The 16,107-nt window shown below is 42.0% G+C and overlaps 1 protein-coding gene across 6 annotated transcripts in view; it reads left to right on the top strand.

Annotated features, from left to right (window-relative positions):
- Positions 1–16,107, top strand: part of LOC127420677 (transcription factor HIVEP3-like) — a 93,058-nt gene that overhangs the window by 61,780 nt on the left and 15,171 nt on the right. For all 6 annotated transcript variants that reach the window (XM_051663134.1, XM_051663130.1, XM_051663132.1 and 3 more), the window contains 2 exons: positions 3,018–7,137; positions 7,483–7,622. In XM_051663134.1, the coding sequence (XP_051519094.1) occupies positions 3,394–7,137; positions 7,483–7,622 (3,884 nt within the window). In that variant the 5' untranslated portion in view covers positions 3,018–3,393. The remainder of the gene's footprint in view (positions 1–3,017; positions 7,138–7,482; positions 7,623–16,107) is intronic.

The raw sequence follows: 16,107 nt of genomic DNA, 5'->3' as shown, positions 1-16,107 counted from the left end.
ATATATATAAAATGTATTTATTTTTTATTTTTTGATATCCATCACCACCTGTCTAGAAAGATTAGGATTTTTGGAGGGAAGGGGCACCTTGACTTGTCAGGCACTCACTCTGTAATCAGGGAGGATGCTTGAAGATAAATTTAGCCTTCCAGCTTGGCTTCCATCTGCCATTGCATGGTTTCGGGCCGTTGCCATAGAAACCACCACTGGGTGCCCATTAGTGAGAGAGGGGGGAAAATTGGCGAGATTTCTCAACGTAAAATTCAAACGTATTTAAACAACATATTTTAGACTTGGTTATGTGTACCGTAAAGCTTCTTTTTTTGTGTGTGTTTGTGGTTTTAACAGAGTGGACGAAGCTTTATACCCTGTTTTTAACCATCTGAGCTTGGCAGGATTGTGTTGTGGTTGGTTTGGTAACACTCGTCATTAAACTCGTTAGAAAATATTTTAAAATGCTCACAGGTGCCCAGTGACCGTACATTGTAAAACTTGCTATTTGGCATGTATTGGATGTTTTCATGTTCTCATCTCACCTCATCTCATCATTTACTCAGATGTCCACCTTGCCTGGCAGTGGTTTCTTTTAAATTATAGTTACTTGCAAACATTGGGTACATCTTAATGACAATGTGCTTGATATACTGTTTCCTTGATGGCTAAAATTGTCATATTAAACTAAAACATTATTCATGATTTGTCCGTTTTGCTGCCACAATGCCTTTTAACTTGCACATGTACTGAATGTCTGAGGTCAAGGGTACCATCATGGGTTGAGTTGATTACCTGCAGAGATTTTATGAGGTTACCTCAAAAGACTTCCTTGTGTGTTTTGAGTTAAATCCTAATTCTGACTCATAATCAAGAACATGCTTGGAAAAACAGCTGTACATTCTGTCCACCTCTGAAAGCAGCCAGTCTTTAGGAGACTGATCATTCTCTTTGTAGAAGCAATATGTGTAGCTCGAGTACAGAACTGTGGAACAGTTGTAGAGCTGTGTTTGAGCTAAAATGAGTCATTATGATGTGATTGAAGGTCGCTAGTTTTTTTTAAGTGGGAGAACTGAACAGGTGGTTGTAGAGAGATGAATGCTTGCTTGACTCACATCCAAGTCCAGACAACCAACATGTTTTAGGCCTCCCACACTATCCGTCCAACCTACTTATCCAAACCAAACATATTTAGAGAATGATGAACACCAAATAGTGACTGCAAACCAGGGTTGTAGTTTTATCTTATCTTAGTGAAAACTTAGGAAAGGTCAGAAATTTTGTTTGAGACCTTTATGTTTTAAGAAGAAATAAGAAAAGGTCCTACACACTGCTGTCACTTGCAAAGAATACTTTATATTTATTTACACAGCACCGTTTCGGTTGTCAGAGGGGAGCACACATTATTTTCCAAATTTTCCTTCCTTATTTTGTTTATTCATTTTTTAAAATCTTCTAATCACAATACACCTTTTAAAACACAAAAGGTGGAATACACAATGGATGAACTGTGCCTGCTGAAAACGACATTTATTTTAACATGCTGTCTGCTTTATTTAGTGCTATAACTTACTAAAGGAATTATGCAAATGAGATAACGGCAAAAATGCATACACAAAATTAGTACTGAATGCATTTTGCGTGCCGCAATTCCTGCCATCTTGCAGCTCGGTTCTGAGTGGCAGGTTGTGGAGGATGCAGCAAAATACTGCGTTCTGATGTTCTTTACTGGGACTGTACAGAATCACTCCACTTTGATCCAGACTTCTGAATCGTGCACTTAGCACCTGGTTGAACTGAATTGAGTGTGGTTAGTGAACAACACGCAGGTTTTTACAAAGAAACCACACAAATGCGATGCAACTGTTAAGTTAATCTGCCTCAAAGATTTTTTTAATTCCAGTGGCACTGGACAATCTATCATAAATCCATTGTTTTGAGAATTAATAGTAATTGAAAGTAATATTCACATGTCATTTTCTCGACCCTAAACGGTGTATAAACAAATTCAGTGTTCTTAAATAATACACCCATCAATATGTTCTATTCTCACCATTATTGGACGTCTGTGAGCACTTAGAGTTGGATCCATCCAAGCTGTGCTGGAATGCATAGTTGGCAGTGATTTGGATATATACCAGCATGATCTTCTGTAGATCCACACCTAACCGCCTCCTAAAGCAAAGTGTGGGTGCCAGTACCAGCTGGTCAGTGAGTGGGATGCCTAATTCCTTACTGTGTTCTAGTGAAAGCAGTGTCCAAGGGTTTATATTCAAAAACATTAATGTTGTCTTAAATTGTGTTTTTGTTAAGAATATTAAACAGCCAGTAGTCTTTAATCTTTTTGAACTACTAGTTACACCTCTATCTCTTTTTCACACACAAACTTGTTTTTATATCATTGTGGGGACACTCCATAGACTTCCATGCATTTTATGGATTTTATATAGATCTAACGATCATTTCTATCCCCTAAACCTAACCCTCACAGAAAACTTTTTGCATTTTCAAATTTTCAAAAAAACATCATTTAGTATGTTTAATAAGTCATTTCCCACTGGCTGGGCCCCACAAGGTAGATGATCTCAGGTTTTACTATCCTTGTGGGGACATTTGGTCCCCACAATGTAGTATAAACATGTACACACACACACACACACACACACACACAATTACTCAAAGGTATTTTAACATGTTTACTAATTACAATTTAATTACCAATTAATCCAGAAGTATGTTAAGCTAAGATCTCTTATCATTTAGCCATTTTTAATTACTTAATTATAATTATTAGTTTTTATCATTTTAATATTTAATAGAAAGTAAATCAGCATTATTGGAATAAGCTGCCTCAGATTTTGTTTTAGGGAATTTGACACATCCCCTTCAGTATTCCAAGATAAGATATGATAAGATAGTTTGAGGTTTTGGGTACCACCACACTAAAGTTGTATTGTATTCTATCTGCTATAATCACATTGAAATGACAGTTCCAATTAATTCTATTTATTTCTGTTATTTCACAGAATTTCTGAAGTGGATGAACATAAGAACCAGATGGAGCTTAAACCACATGCTGAAGGCCTTTAAAACCAGGCAGTGCATTCATTAAAGGAGACATGGTTGATGTGGATTTCCAAACAAATAAAAGGAAAGAAATGGGGCAGAACTTACTGTAATTAATAAACCTACAAGTTGTAGTGGTAATTCGTAGCATTGCTCTAAAGAAATTTCTCACATCAAGCAATAATGTGTCCAGAATACTTCAGTTGTGACAAATTTGTACAACACTCGTATATCACGAATGGAATAAAATACAATGCAATGAAACTCTAGATGAAGTAGTCTGTTGGTGATTTGTAAAGTCTGGATTAAACAGTACTCCGGCTTTCTCCCCATTTTATGGAGACCTCGTGTAGCCAGTTGACCACAGGGGAACAATCTGGAGGTTTAGAAAGGCCTCATAATGAGTCTTCATTGGAAAGCTCCCAGCCACGGTCAGCCCCCCTGTATCATGAACAGAACAAGGCTACAACATCCACAACAAGGCAGCACCATCAACAGCAGCCAAAACGACCTAATATTGAGAGAAAACGTCTCAGGTTACAGAGGAAAACTGCTCAGGTGACAGACACTATTGAAATGGTCAAGTCATCAAGGGCATCTGGTAGTTCTGAATGTCTTGATGCTAACATGAGGCAGTCTGGTGGAATGCCATCAGGAACTTCAGGTGCACCATCCTGTTCCATGGACGAGGTTGTGGAAGGAACGCCTAGACAAAAGCGCGAGCGTAAACCTCAAAAGCCTGGAAAGTATGTGTGCTCCTACTGTGGTCGAGCTTGTGCTAAACCCAGTGTGCTTCAAAAACACATTCGATCCCACACTGGAGAGAGACCTTACCCTTGTGCACCATGTGGCTTCTCCTTTAAGACTAAAAGTAACCTTTACAAGCACATGAAGTCCCACACACATAGGGTGAAAGCTGGTCTGACTGGAGACAGGGAGGGACCAAGTATGAGTTGTTCAGAGGAGCCAGTTACAGAATCAGATGAAGAAAGCCAACCATCTTCCTCTTCCATCTTAGGAAAACAAAGGATGTCCATTCAAAGGCCAAATACAGCAGAAAGGTGCTCTGAGGGACAGGCACAAGGTTTAGATGACTCCCATGCAGTTAAAAAGAGACTTGCAATGAGACTAAGCAGAGGAAGACGTACACCTGTAGGATCATCTGATGAAGCATCATCCTCATTTGGTCTGAGCAGCAAAGGAAGCACAGAGTCTGGCTATTTTTCTCGATCTGAGAGCACGGAAGTCTCTCAGGACAGTCCGACAAACAAAAGTGCCAAAAGCTATGCAGAGGTCATCCTTGGAAAGTTTGGTCGCCTTGGCCACTTACAAAGGACTTCTCATCAACAACATGTGCATCCTGCAGGGCAAGAAGGGAAGAGAATTCCATTCACTGTACCCAAAAGGCAAGTCATTGACCACATCACTAAACTCATCACCATCAATGAGGCAGTAGTAGACACCAGTAAGATTGACAGTGTTAAACCCAGAAAGTTTTCACTCTCCAGGAGAAGCAGCACAGAGTTGAAGCCGATCTACTCTAAAGAGCCATTTCTTTATAGTCCAAAAGATATAGATGTGAGCTCAAAGAGCAGTGGCTCCATCACTCTTGGTGTACCTTGTGAGAAGTTCCAGCACCATTCTGTCAGTATCCAACAACCAGCTGATCCAACATCCACTGCTCCTCTTCTGAGAAGTCAATCCATGCCCTCAGATGCAAGTGTTAGTGATGTGTCTGAAACTTCTCGTAGCCTTCGCCTCAGCCAATCCTTTGATGACCAGCAACCAGTTCAGAATCGGCGTCATGGTATGCTAAGACGACAGCCTGCCATTGAATTGCCCATCGGTGCTGAAATTACTATGGAAGAGCAACCCCATTCCAGCTCACCATTTCATCCCTCTGATCACAGCCAAAAACAAAAACCATTTGAGTGTGATGTGTGTGGTATATTTTTTAATGACTGGGAGAGATATCAAACACACAAGCAACACTGCTGCACACCTCATCTCTCTCAACAAACTGAAATTCCAGTCTGTCAAGTGGAAGATCCTCAAAGAATCGCATCTCGTCTTGGTGTTTTTGGATTTCGAAAAAGAAGAAAAGAAGAAAGTCTTGAACTTGAAGATCCTCCTTTACCATCAGTTTCTTTTACACCACTAAAAAGGTATACATCTTGCGAAAAGTCTATAAAAGGGACCATTGGATTAAGTCAAGAACATGGTCCAGAAGCTGCTTTGAAAGGAATATCAGTCATACAGCATACTAGTTCATTTGAGAAACATGATTGCACCTTAAATACCCCAGGACCAGATGATGTCTCTCACTGTCATGATGTCAGTCTCTCTTCCCCTCACTCACAATCAAAACAGCAGACAACAAAACCAAATTTCAATAAACTTGTACACCAGGACAATGTCCAAGTGCCAGAGATTCTAGTCACAGAAGATTCAAACACCAACACCATGGCAGTATCACCCCCTCCGACTGTCCTTAAAATGAAGGACATTGAAAAAGTCAGTGAGTTCCAATGGCCCCAAAGAAGTCTAACTTTGGCCCAGCTTCCAATTGAGAAGTTACCACCTAAAAAGAAGCGTCTCCGTCTTGCAGAAGCTGCCCAGTCCTCAGGGGACTCAAGCTTTGAGTCACTCTCCCTGCCTCACAGTCCGAGTCAAGACAGTTGTATGTCTCACACCTCCAGTAGATCAGCTTCATTTGAGGAGTCTTGCAAAGCTGATGCAGACGTGATGCCAACTAGGAGATCACGGGCCACTCATACGTTGACAGTTCCCACAAGTTCTCACAGAGAAATGCGACGTTCTGCATCTGAGCAGGCACCACATGTTCCTCAACATGCTAACCTTATCACAGAATCTCGCAGTAAGTCATTTGACTACAGTTGCTTGTCCCCAGATCGGACCCCTGCTGGTTGGAGAGAAAGGAGGAAATGCCTTCTAATGAGGCATTCTGCGGTGAGAGAACCTGAGGAGGAAGACCAACCTTCAAAGGTCTTCAATGCCAACTCTCCTACTCTAAGAACTAGATGCCACAGACCAAAGACCTCCCATCATTTGTCTTCAAGCAATACTGTGCACTTATTTGGTGAAAAACAGATCATGCAGTCACAGAAAGTTTTATCAGATAATGCCCCACATAATGTGATGCAACTGACCCCATTCATTCATACAGATCAACACACAACAGAAGGAAGTCTGCTTTATCCATCATGTGCTGCCAGAGCTCATTATTCTCCAGTGACTACAGGACTCAAGCTTGAGATCCTTATTCAAAATTACATTGGGAATTCTTCTACAAGGGTCAGCCAACCATACCTCACTCATCGCCACCATCAACATCTCGATTTTGATGTTACTTCAAGTCCTGGGCGGCTGATGCCTTTACCAGTCCAGAGAATTCCAGTCCGTCTTAATTCACACCTTCCACTCCATGCTGGCTCCATTTATACCACAGTTTCACAAACATTTGGTGCAAGGACCCAGGAACATGGCTACTCTGGTGTCAGTTCATTTGCAGCGGTTTCCAAGTGTGAAACGATGGAGCAGCAACCAATGTCTAACTTATCCAAATCAGAAAGTGCTGGGGTGAACAAACATGTGCTGTCCCCCACAAGCAGTGAGGAGCTCAGCCCAGAGAGCAAACAACAGCAGAAACATGTGAAAGAGGAGAAGGAGGATAATAACCAAGGAAATGAAAGGGGACATGATGACATTTTGATTGAATGCAAGGAGGAAAGATTGAGTGAGCAAAGTGTCATCTTTCCAACAGAAAACAAAGAACCAGCATTTGCCACTCTTAACACTAACCTTAATTTTACCTGGTGCTATCTAAACTACATAAAACCCAATCCATCCATCCAGAGTGAAGACCAAAACTCAGTTTATTCCTCATGGTCTACAAGCACTAGCAATCCATACCCTCCTGGCCTGACAAGCAAGGAAATGCTGTCCCTCTTGCACTGTAGACAAAGACATGGACCACTCATCTACACCATGGCAGCAATGTCACCCTTTCTGGATATAAAACAAGAGATACCTGACTCCCCAATACAAAAAGTTACTGAGGTAAATGTATCAACTCTTGCATTAATTGTCAGTGTTGCCTGAATGACTGAGATGCTTGCTAACATTGATATTATTATATTGAGGGCTGGCCAAACAACCAAAGAAAGATGATTGTTTTTACTTGGCTCTACAAGAGTTTAAGTAGTATGAAAGGTATTAGGCCTACAAATGTGAAAATTTGCTCACAGTAAACTTTTTGTCTTGTTTTAGGGTTACATTTGGCCTAGCCAGCTAAATTAGTTTTAAGGCTATCTGCAAAATGTTGAATGAGACTTCCCCCATCTCTGTCTCCCTGGGCGTCCGGAGTAGGGTTGGTGAACTTGCCCGTGTCTCTCTCGAGTGTAGGTACATGCCACTCAGCCCACAGAAACAAAAGAAGTCCAGCAAGCTGAGCTGACAGAGACAGAAAAGGAATCAACGGAGGAGAAGGAGGATCAACTGTCTACCTCCCAATGCACCGCACGGGTACAGATTTGTGAGGGAGGGTAAGTAACACTTTTACACACTTTTATGAATGTAGATGTACAGTATATCTTAGTTACATTGCTTGCAAGGCAGCATTGTTCTTTTTCTTAACAATTTTCTGCCATTTTGATTGGTCTTCTTTCTTGCCTCAGTTAGCATACTGAATTGTGATTGGCCTTTTCTTTCTTGCATCTGTTTTAGCATCTTTAGCTGTCTTTCTACTGTCAAGACAGTGTTGCGTTACGTGTCGTTTCACTTGTACAGGCTACTGATAACAATGTGCTGAGTGTCATGACAATGGTGGATCTGATACATAATTTCAATTACCGTATTTTCTGGAAAATAAGTAACTGCTGAATAGAAGTCGCACTTGGTCAAAATCATGTTGTTGAGAGAAAAAAAACACTGATAAGTTGCATCCATGTTCAAGTCACAGCCTTACAGAGGGTGTAAAAGTGCCAGTTATTTGTTTGTCACTAGGGTTGTTAATGATTAATAATTTTATGATTATTTGCTATTCATAATTTAATCAATCAATAATAGTAATTAAACAGTAGTAATGGGAAAGTTCTAAAGCATCTACCTGGTTATTCAATGAGAGGAATGCAGCATATATCCAAGAGGCAGTAGGACTCAGGAGTAGCCGATTTCTCTTTAGCCATTTAACATGTCATATCACTCCTTGAAGGTTGACACTGTTTACATCTGGTATTACGATGCATTACAGTTGATCCAATAACAAGTGGCCAGTGTTAAATACAGGTGTAAACAGGCTGCAAAATGTTTTGTGATCGGATCACAAAAAACATGTTACCACATCGCATATGAGGTGTAAACACTTATTCGTTCTGAATGCGTCCCAGACAGCACCGAAGCACATCCCCTCACCTGTCAATCAACAGCTGCACTTAAACAAGAGTTTAAACTTTGCCAGATACAAGCGGCTTTAAAAGAAATATTCTGATCAGTAAATTTGATAAAGCAAATACATATAGCATGAGATCTTCACAGATCGTCATCAGTGTGTCTGATATTAACATGCAGTGAAACAGATGAGAAGCACACGCGTCTGAAGATCAACTTACACAGGTACTCCACTAAAATAATGGATAATTCTGCTCGAAATGTTGCGTTTGTGCTTAGATTAAATTTCAGCTGCATCTGGGAAAAACAGGGCACCATATTTTTTTGCTTTCTTTGTCTTGTATGACTTTTTTGTGGTTTATTATCATGCAGTAGCACACTGACATAGTGATTGATGTATGTCATCATGAAATAAGAGACCATCTCCTCAAAATCAGAACACAAGTTGTCACAGGAGACACATTTATACAACCAGATGTAAACAAGGATGTGTCTTGTCTGACCACATGTGATCGGATCACCCAAGACACATCTTAATACCAGATGTAAATGGGGTCATTATCTCAAGTTGTAAGCATTGTGTCAAGTTGTATTTGGGCTTGTTTTAATCAGGTGCATTTGCTTTAAGTAATCGTGTGTGACCATTTTTTAAATTTTCTGTTTATGTTTCATGAAAAATCCCAACAACTACCCTGTTAAAATCTGTTTAAAAACAACTTTTTCTCGATATTTGTGAATGAGTGAAACAATATGCTTGTCTGTGAGTGAAACAATATTCTTGTCATATTCTATTAATTAATGTTAATGAAAATCAATCAAGGATATCTCAACAAAAATCTGCAACCCTGTTTGCTATGCACTGATTGATGTTGAATGTCAGTTTGTGAGGAGTTGCTTGTGACAGTGTTTTTTTTGTTTTTTATGTTTTTTTTTTTGTAATCCTTTTGTTAGCACAATAATTTTTAGCTACTCTGCTACATTTCAATAGGCTAGATGCGTTTATGCTATATAACATGCCAGTTAATGGCTACTGTCTCTATGACTGAGGTTTTGTAAGCATATGTGTTTTGGTCTTTGGTTTGGTGTTTTGGTCGTTTTGGTCTACAAGTCACAGGACCTTCTAGAAATGTTTTTTTTTTTTTTTTGTTTTTGTTTTTTTTTTCAGAATAAATACTGTACACAGAATCAAAGCCTTAAACCTAAGCAGACCTAAAGCTTTAACACTAGTCTTTTGCTGCCTTGAAAGCACTGGTATTTTCTTGGGAAATGCAAATCCAATTATTATATGATATTTACATACAAGCTGCTGAGATAATTTTCCTTTTCCCATTCTTCTCAGATCTGCCTGCTATATTATTTTATTCTATCATAATGCCTGCACTGTGGCCTGTGCTCACATATGCAGCAGCTTTCTGTCACAAGTTTGTCAGTATTTCGAGCAGTGTTGTTCTTGCCCCGCTGCAGGAGATCCGTTGGTTGTCAGAGCCAACACGGACCGTCTGTTACACAGTTCGAGCCAGGAAACTACCTAGCCTGGCGGTCACTTCCTGTGGAACCCAGCAGAGGGCCCATTTACGCCAAACTGCATCAATGATTTTGGTCATTGAGCTGAAGGGATAGTGAGATGGGAGAGAGGCAGCACACTTCATATTTTAAGGTGTTTTTAGATGAATGAAAACCAACATAGGATTTAAAGCCTGGCGCACACTCTTTGATTGTTTTATGTTCTTTGCGATAGTTGCTTGTCAGATTGTACAAAATGAGCCCAGTGAGATCTTGGGCAGAAGGAATGGAAGACAGTCTATTATGTCAGACTGTATGATATACATCTTAAGACTTTGGTCATGACTGACAGCACTGACTGGACATTTGGCATTACATTTCAGTCCTGCCATTCTTAAATCCTATTTGACACTGAAAATTGAAATTTTACTGCACAAACCCAAGCAAGCTCTTGTGCTAATGTAACCAATATTTTGCATGGAAAAAAAAATAATGAGTGCAAAGTCAGAGTGTCTGGAGTGTGTTGAGGCTGGGCAAACTCAAAATTTCTGATACTGTCAGATCATTTGTCGGAAGCTACGATTCACAGCAAAGGCAATTAATCAGCTGTGAGTGCAGCCTGATCACACAGTAAAATTGGAAAGAGTAGGTCGACTTTTCTTTTGTAAAAATCGGTTTATACTTACCAAAATTTAACACACTGCCCCCAGTGGTTAAAGTGGTAAGTGTTGTAGGGCGTATAGGCACGTGTGAGCTCCATTTATGTCCAGGAGAGGTCGCCAAATGCTAGTTGTGAAGCGAGTTCTTTTCAGCTGTACAGGATGTAATACAGTGAAGAGGAATGCATGTTTTATTGACTGTATCCCCAAACCTAAACCTTACCATTAGTAGACTAAAAGTGGAATGTTAGAGGGAAAAGTGCAACCTCTGAATCACGCTCGTCACTGATTATGTGAACGCAATTACTTCCTGGTTTCAGTGTGGATATGAACCTGGGTCTTTCATGCTGCTGATGCAACATGCTGCCGGTCGAGCCACGGGGGAATGTAAACACACTGAAACCGATGCAAAAAAGCCTGGTGGGCAATGCTGCACATCAGTGAGTCGGCACACTGTCGCCGATCCTAGGATACCGGAACTTTCGGAAACAGCATGCCGACTTCCTGTGTGATAATGTTTGTCGCTGAGCATTTGTCATCTGATTTTTGTCTGACGGAAAGATGGAAAGAATTATTTATAATTCTCGAAATTTGCCATAGGTGGTAAACACCTGGCTTAGGTCTGCTCCCCTTTTTTGTTTCAAACAGAAGTTTTTTACAGCAAGAGATTATTCTCAGGAAAAGAGAGTGGTCTAAATAATATGAATGAAAATGAAAATGTGAATCATTCTGGCTAGAAGCCATACTCTAATGAACCACAATAGAAGTCAGACATGCTACTACAAGAAAGGAATGTAATTCTTCAAGCTTATGTATGATGTGAATTGGTAGGTCGTGACTGAAATCAGTTTACAGAGACAAGTCTAACTAGCAACAACCATTTGTAGCGTTTCTGCAGGATGATGGCTAAAGTGAACCCTACTCAATATACTGCTCACAGCAGCCATCAAATTGACTCATATTTTGGTAGTACTGTTCCACCATCTTTTTCTTGTGTTTGGGGAGTAATAAAGACACATTTCTGTCTTGCACTATCCAGAGCCAACCAGTCGCTCCAGAATGAGCGGACTTACGGTGGTTAAGGTGGTTTGTGCATCTTTAAATGGAAGCTCTGAGGCTGTAGTTGATGAATGAGGGGAGTGATTTTGTGTGAAGGCTCAGAACTCTGATTTAGTCAGCGATTCAGGTGGAGGGTAATTATGTGGTTTCTGGACACATTATTTCCACTTAAAGCACATGTTATTAATTTCAGTGGTGTGCTAAGGCAAGTATCACTATTAGTATTGCTCATACTTAGTGTTAGGGATTTGAACAGACCCTTTACCCTACATTGCAAAAATAATTATCTTAAACAGTATTTTATATATATATATATATATATATATATATATATATATATATATATATATATATATAAAATAATATATTATTTTTATATTATTATTTATTTATTTATTTTTATTTATTTTTTTCAGTAAGAATATCTAAACATCCTTAAAACAAGAAACATTTACTTGTGAAGCAAACTGACATAATGGGTGTTTCGCCAAACATCATTACATACCTCTGGTCTTTAGCGACCCAGCATGCATATCTATCACAAATGGATCTACAAAATGCCCAGATAGTGTGAAAATGTCAAAGCATTTTCAATACAATTAGAAAAGAACAGAATAGAGTATATTCTGTAATATTTTATTATTTATTTTTCATACATCAAAGAGCTGATCATAGGCATTGTGTGTGTAATGCTGGGGAAGGCTTAGCCGTAGTGTGGATTAAGGACTACAGGTATTGATGGGGAATTCTGATTGCCACTCTGGGATAATGCTGCTCATTACTGCTGGTCTAGAATCAGTTTCCTACCTCAAACCCAAACCTTAATTACTGGTGAGATGGGGAGAGCTGAGTCTAGATAAATGGCTGCGGACGTTTTTCATTTAGATTGCTTGAGTGGCTGTGGCTGATCGCTGCATGCATGTGCAAGGAGAATGTCTTCATTTCTGAAATAATTTTACATTTTTAAAACAAATATTGAAAATGTTGTAATTAGTGAATTCAAACATATTTAGTAGATCATGGTAACTTTGAAAATGAGTTCACCCATGTTTGTAATGTTCCTTTTTAATTATCAATCAATTCACATTTAAATGAACAGCCAACCTACCAACTTTGGTTCAAATAAATTCTTCAGGCACATTCCTTGAACTTGTGAAGAAGACTCTCTCCACTGGATGTTACAGCCTGTTCTCTTGAACATTACATGACCTTGGAAACATTTTTGCAAACCAAAATTCAGTGCTTCATTATACGTTTCCCACTGCAGTTCCCTATCTGTCACTCACTCGAAGTTGTGTCGATGTAGTGACACTAGGGGTCACTCTTGGGAGCCCGAGACAACTCTGGTCTTTGATAAAAGGCCAGTGAAAATTGGCGAGTGGTATTTGCATGCCACTCCCCTGGACATACGGGTATAAAAGGAGCTGGCATGCAACCACTCATTCAGGTTTTCTCTTCGGAGCCGAACGGTCGATGTTTACTGAGCTGACTGTTCATTCACCTCTGCTGGATCTGACGGCACATTTCAGTGGCTTCTCCCTCCTCTGCACTGGTGCACTGTTGCGCCTTGTGGTCGGGCCCTGGCTGCGTAGGCACATCAACTGCCTCGAGTTGCTGGCAATTCTGCTCGCCCTGCGGAGGTTCCGGCCATTGATCCATGGCAAGCACATGTTAGTTCGGACAGACAACATGGCAACGGCAGCATATGTCAACCGCCAAGGCGGTCTGCGCTCTCGTTGTATGTCACAACTTGCCCGCCGTCACCTTCTCTGGAGTCAGCAGCACCTCAAGTTGCTGTGAGCCACTCACATCCCGGGCAACCTCAACACTGCAGCGGACACACTGTCATGGCAGGTTACCCTCAGGGGAGAGTGGAGACTCACTGGGGGAAATGCATATTTGCGCAGGCCAGGGGGCCAGCTGTGTGCCAGCACGTCTATACCGAGAGGTGCCTCGGTACCTCTTGGTTACCTGTATGCCTTTAAGTGGCGTCTGTTCGCTAAGTGGTGTTCTTCCTGATGGAAAGACCCCCAGAGATGCGCAGTTGGATCGGTGCTTTCCTTCCTGCAGGAGAGGCTGGAAGGGCGGCTATCCCCTTCCACCTTGAAGGTGTACGTAGCCGCTATAGCAGCACACCACGACACAGTCGACGGTAAGTCCTTAGGGAAGCACGACCTGATCATCAGGTTTCTAAGAGGTGCCAGGAGGCTGAATCCCTCCGCGCCTCATTCCCTCATGGGACCTCTCTGTAATTCTTCAGGGTCTACAGAGAGCCCCCTTTGAGCCTTTGCAGTCAGCTGAGCTAAAGGCGTTCTCCTTGAAGACTGCCCTCCTGACTGCGCTCACCTCCATCAAGATGGTAGGAGGCCTGCAAGTGTTCTCTGTCAGCGAAACGTGCCTGGAGTTCGATCTGGGCTACTCTCACGTGATCTTGAGACCCCGACCGGGCTATGTGCCCAAGGTTCCCACGACAGGTTTTAGGGACCAGGTGGTGAACCTGCGAGTGCCGTCTCAGGAGGAGGCAGACCCAGCACTGTCATTGCTGTGTCCAGTGCACGCTTTACGCATCTATTTGGATCGCACACAGAGCTTTAGGATCTCTGAGCAGCTCTTTGTCTGCTTTGGTGCACAGCGGAAAGGAAGCGCTGTCTCCAAGCAGAGGATCGCCCACTGGCTCATTGACGCCATAGCTATGGCATATCATGCCCTGGCCCTGGCCAGGGGTGCCTCTCTAACAGACATTTGCAGAGCAGCGGGCTGGGCAACACCCAAAACCTATGCGAAGTTCTACAACCTCCGGGTGGAACCTGTTTCATCCCGGGTAGTGGCAGACAATACAAGCGGATAAGCCCGAGATAGCCGGCCGGGTTTATCGCTTGCACATAGCGCCTTTCACCTCCTCTGAGCTGAAGATGTGCGCCATTAACTCCCAGTAGTGTTCACAAACTATGTTCCCTGGCTAACTTCCTCCGAGCCCTGTGGCAGTCAAGTTTTCGGAGAGACTCGCTGCCGGCCCAGTACATGTGCTAACTAAAAGCCCTGTTCTGGGGTAGGTGCTCCGCATGTGGCGGTTCCCTGTAGGTAACCCCATGCGATGTATATCTTCCGCTAATTTGTTTCCCTGATGGCAAACTGTGTCTTCCTTGGGCAGAGGCCCCTCTGCCACAGTCTCCATGTTTGTAGCAACTCCTCCCCCGTTGGGTAGGACCTACCATGAGACTTCTCCACATGACATACTTCCGACATAGTTCGGCAAGACCATGTGATGTATTTTCCACTTAAATATCCCCCCTCTCTCTGGGCGAGGTGTGGTCTCCGCGGTGTCCTCCCCTTGAGAAAGACAACCCCCAACTAGACGTGGTCGGCCCAGTCGGATATTCCCCCTTTTTTTAGGGAGTGGAAAAAAGAAGGGGAAAAGAGGCCACGACTGGGCAAGCCTGTCTCTATCTTTTGGGTAGTCGACTTGTCCCCAAAGGGCTGTTCGACACTCATAACTATGTTGGGGGAGGTTACGTGTCGGCCTGGTGCGCCTGGCTACGAGGCACACAGTTGTCTGCCCGTCACACACCGCCAGTTCACGTAACACAGTTCAGCCAGTTGCGGCGTTTTGTATAGGGACCCCTAGTGTCACTACATCGACACAACGTCGAGTGAGTGACAGATAGGGAACGTCATGGTTACTTGTGTAACCTCCGTTCCCTGATGGAGGGAATGAGACGTTGTGTCCCTCCTGCCACAACGCTGAACTACCCGCTGAAATGCCTGGACCTTGTCTCGGCTCCTCAGCATAAAACCTGAATGAGCGGTTGCACGCCAGCTCCTTTTATACCCGTATGTCCGGGGGAGTGGCATGCAAATACCACTCGCCAATTTTCATTGGCATTTAATCAAAGACCAGAGGTGTCACAAGCTCCCAAGAGTGACCCCTAGTGTCACTACATCGACATCTCGTTCCCTCCATCAGAGAACGGAGGTTATGCAAGTAACCATGACGTTTCCCAGTAAAACTTTTAGATTAATGATTTAATAATAAAACGTACCTCCCTAACCTAAAACTTTAACCTAAACCTAACTAACAGTGTTCTAAAAGTAAATGTGAGGTGAACAAAACAGACATCCTTACCCTTAACCAACGCCTAAACCTAACCGATAGTGTTTTAAAATGCGAATGTGACATGAAAAGCACATTTTCTGAAGCAACCACATTATTTTTTGTCGCTTCTATGACACTTGTTTTCCATTTAATTTTGTTTCGAGAATCCTTGGCTGGACTTGAGCCTCAGTCTCCGAGTTCAGAGTCCAACACTCTGTCAGGTGAACTACTGCAGAAACTAATCACTTTGGAATAAATGTGCATATCTGCCGTGGCCTGTGCATTATAAGTCTAGGCCTTCAGTGTGATTCATGCCATTAAGAAATC

Source organism: Myxocyprinus asiaticus, chromosome 30 (assembly GCF_019703515.2).
Source record: "Myxocyprinus asiaticus isolate MX2 ecotype Aquarium Trade chromosome 30, UBuf_Myxa_2, whole genome shotgun sequence".
Taxonomy (NCBI): domain Eukaryota; kingdom Metazoa; phylum Chordata; class Actinopteri; order Cypriniformes; family Catostomidae; genus Myxocyprinus; species Myxocyprinus asiaticus.
Note: the sequence above shows the minus strand (reverse complement) of the source record. Positions and strands in the feature narration are given on the sequence as shown.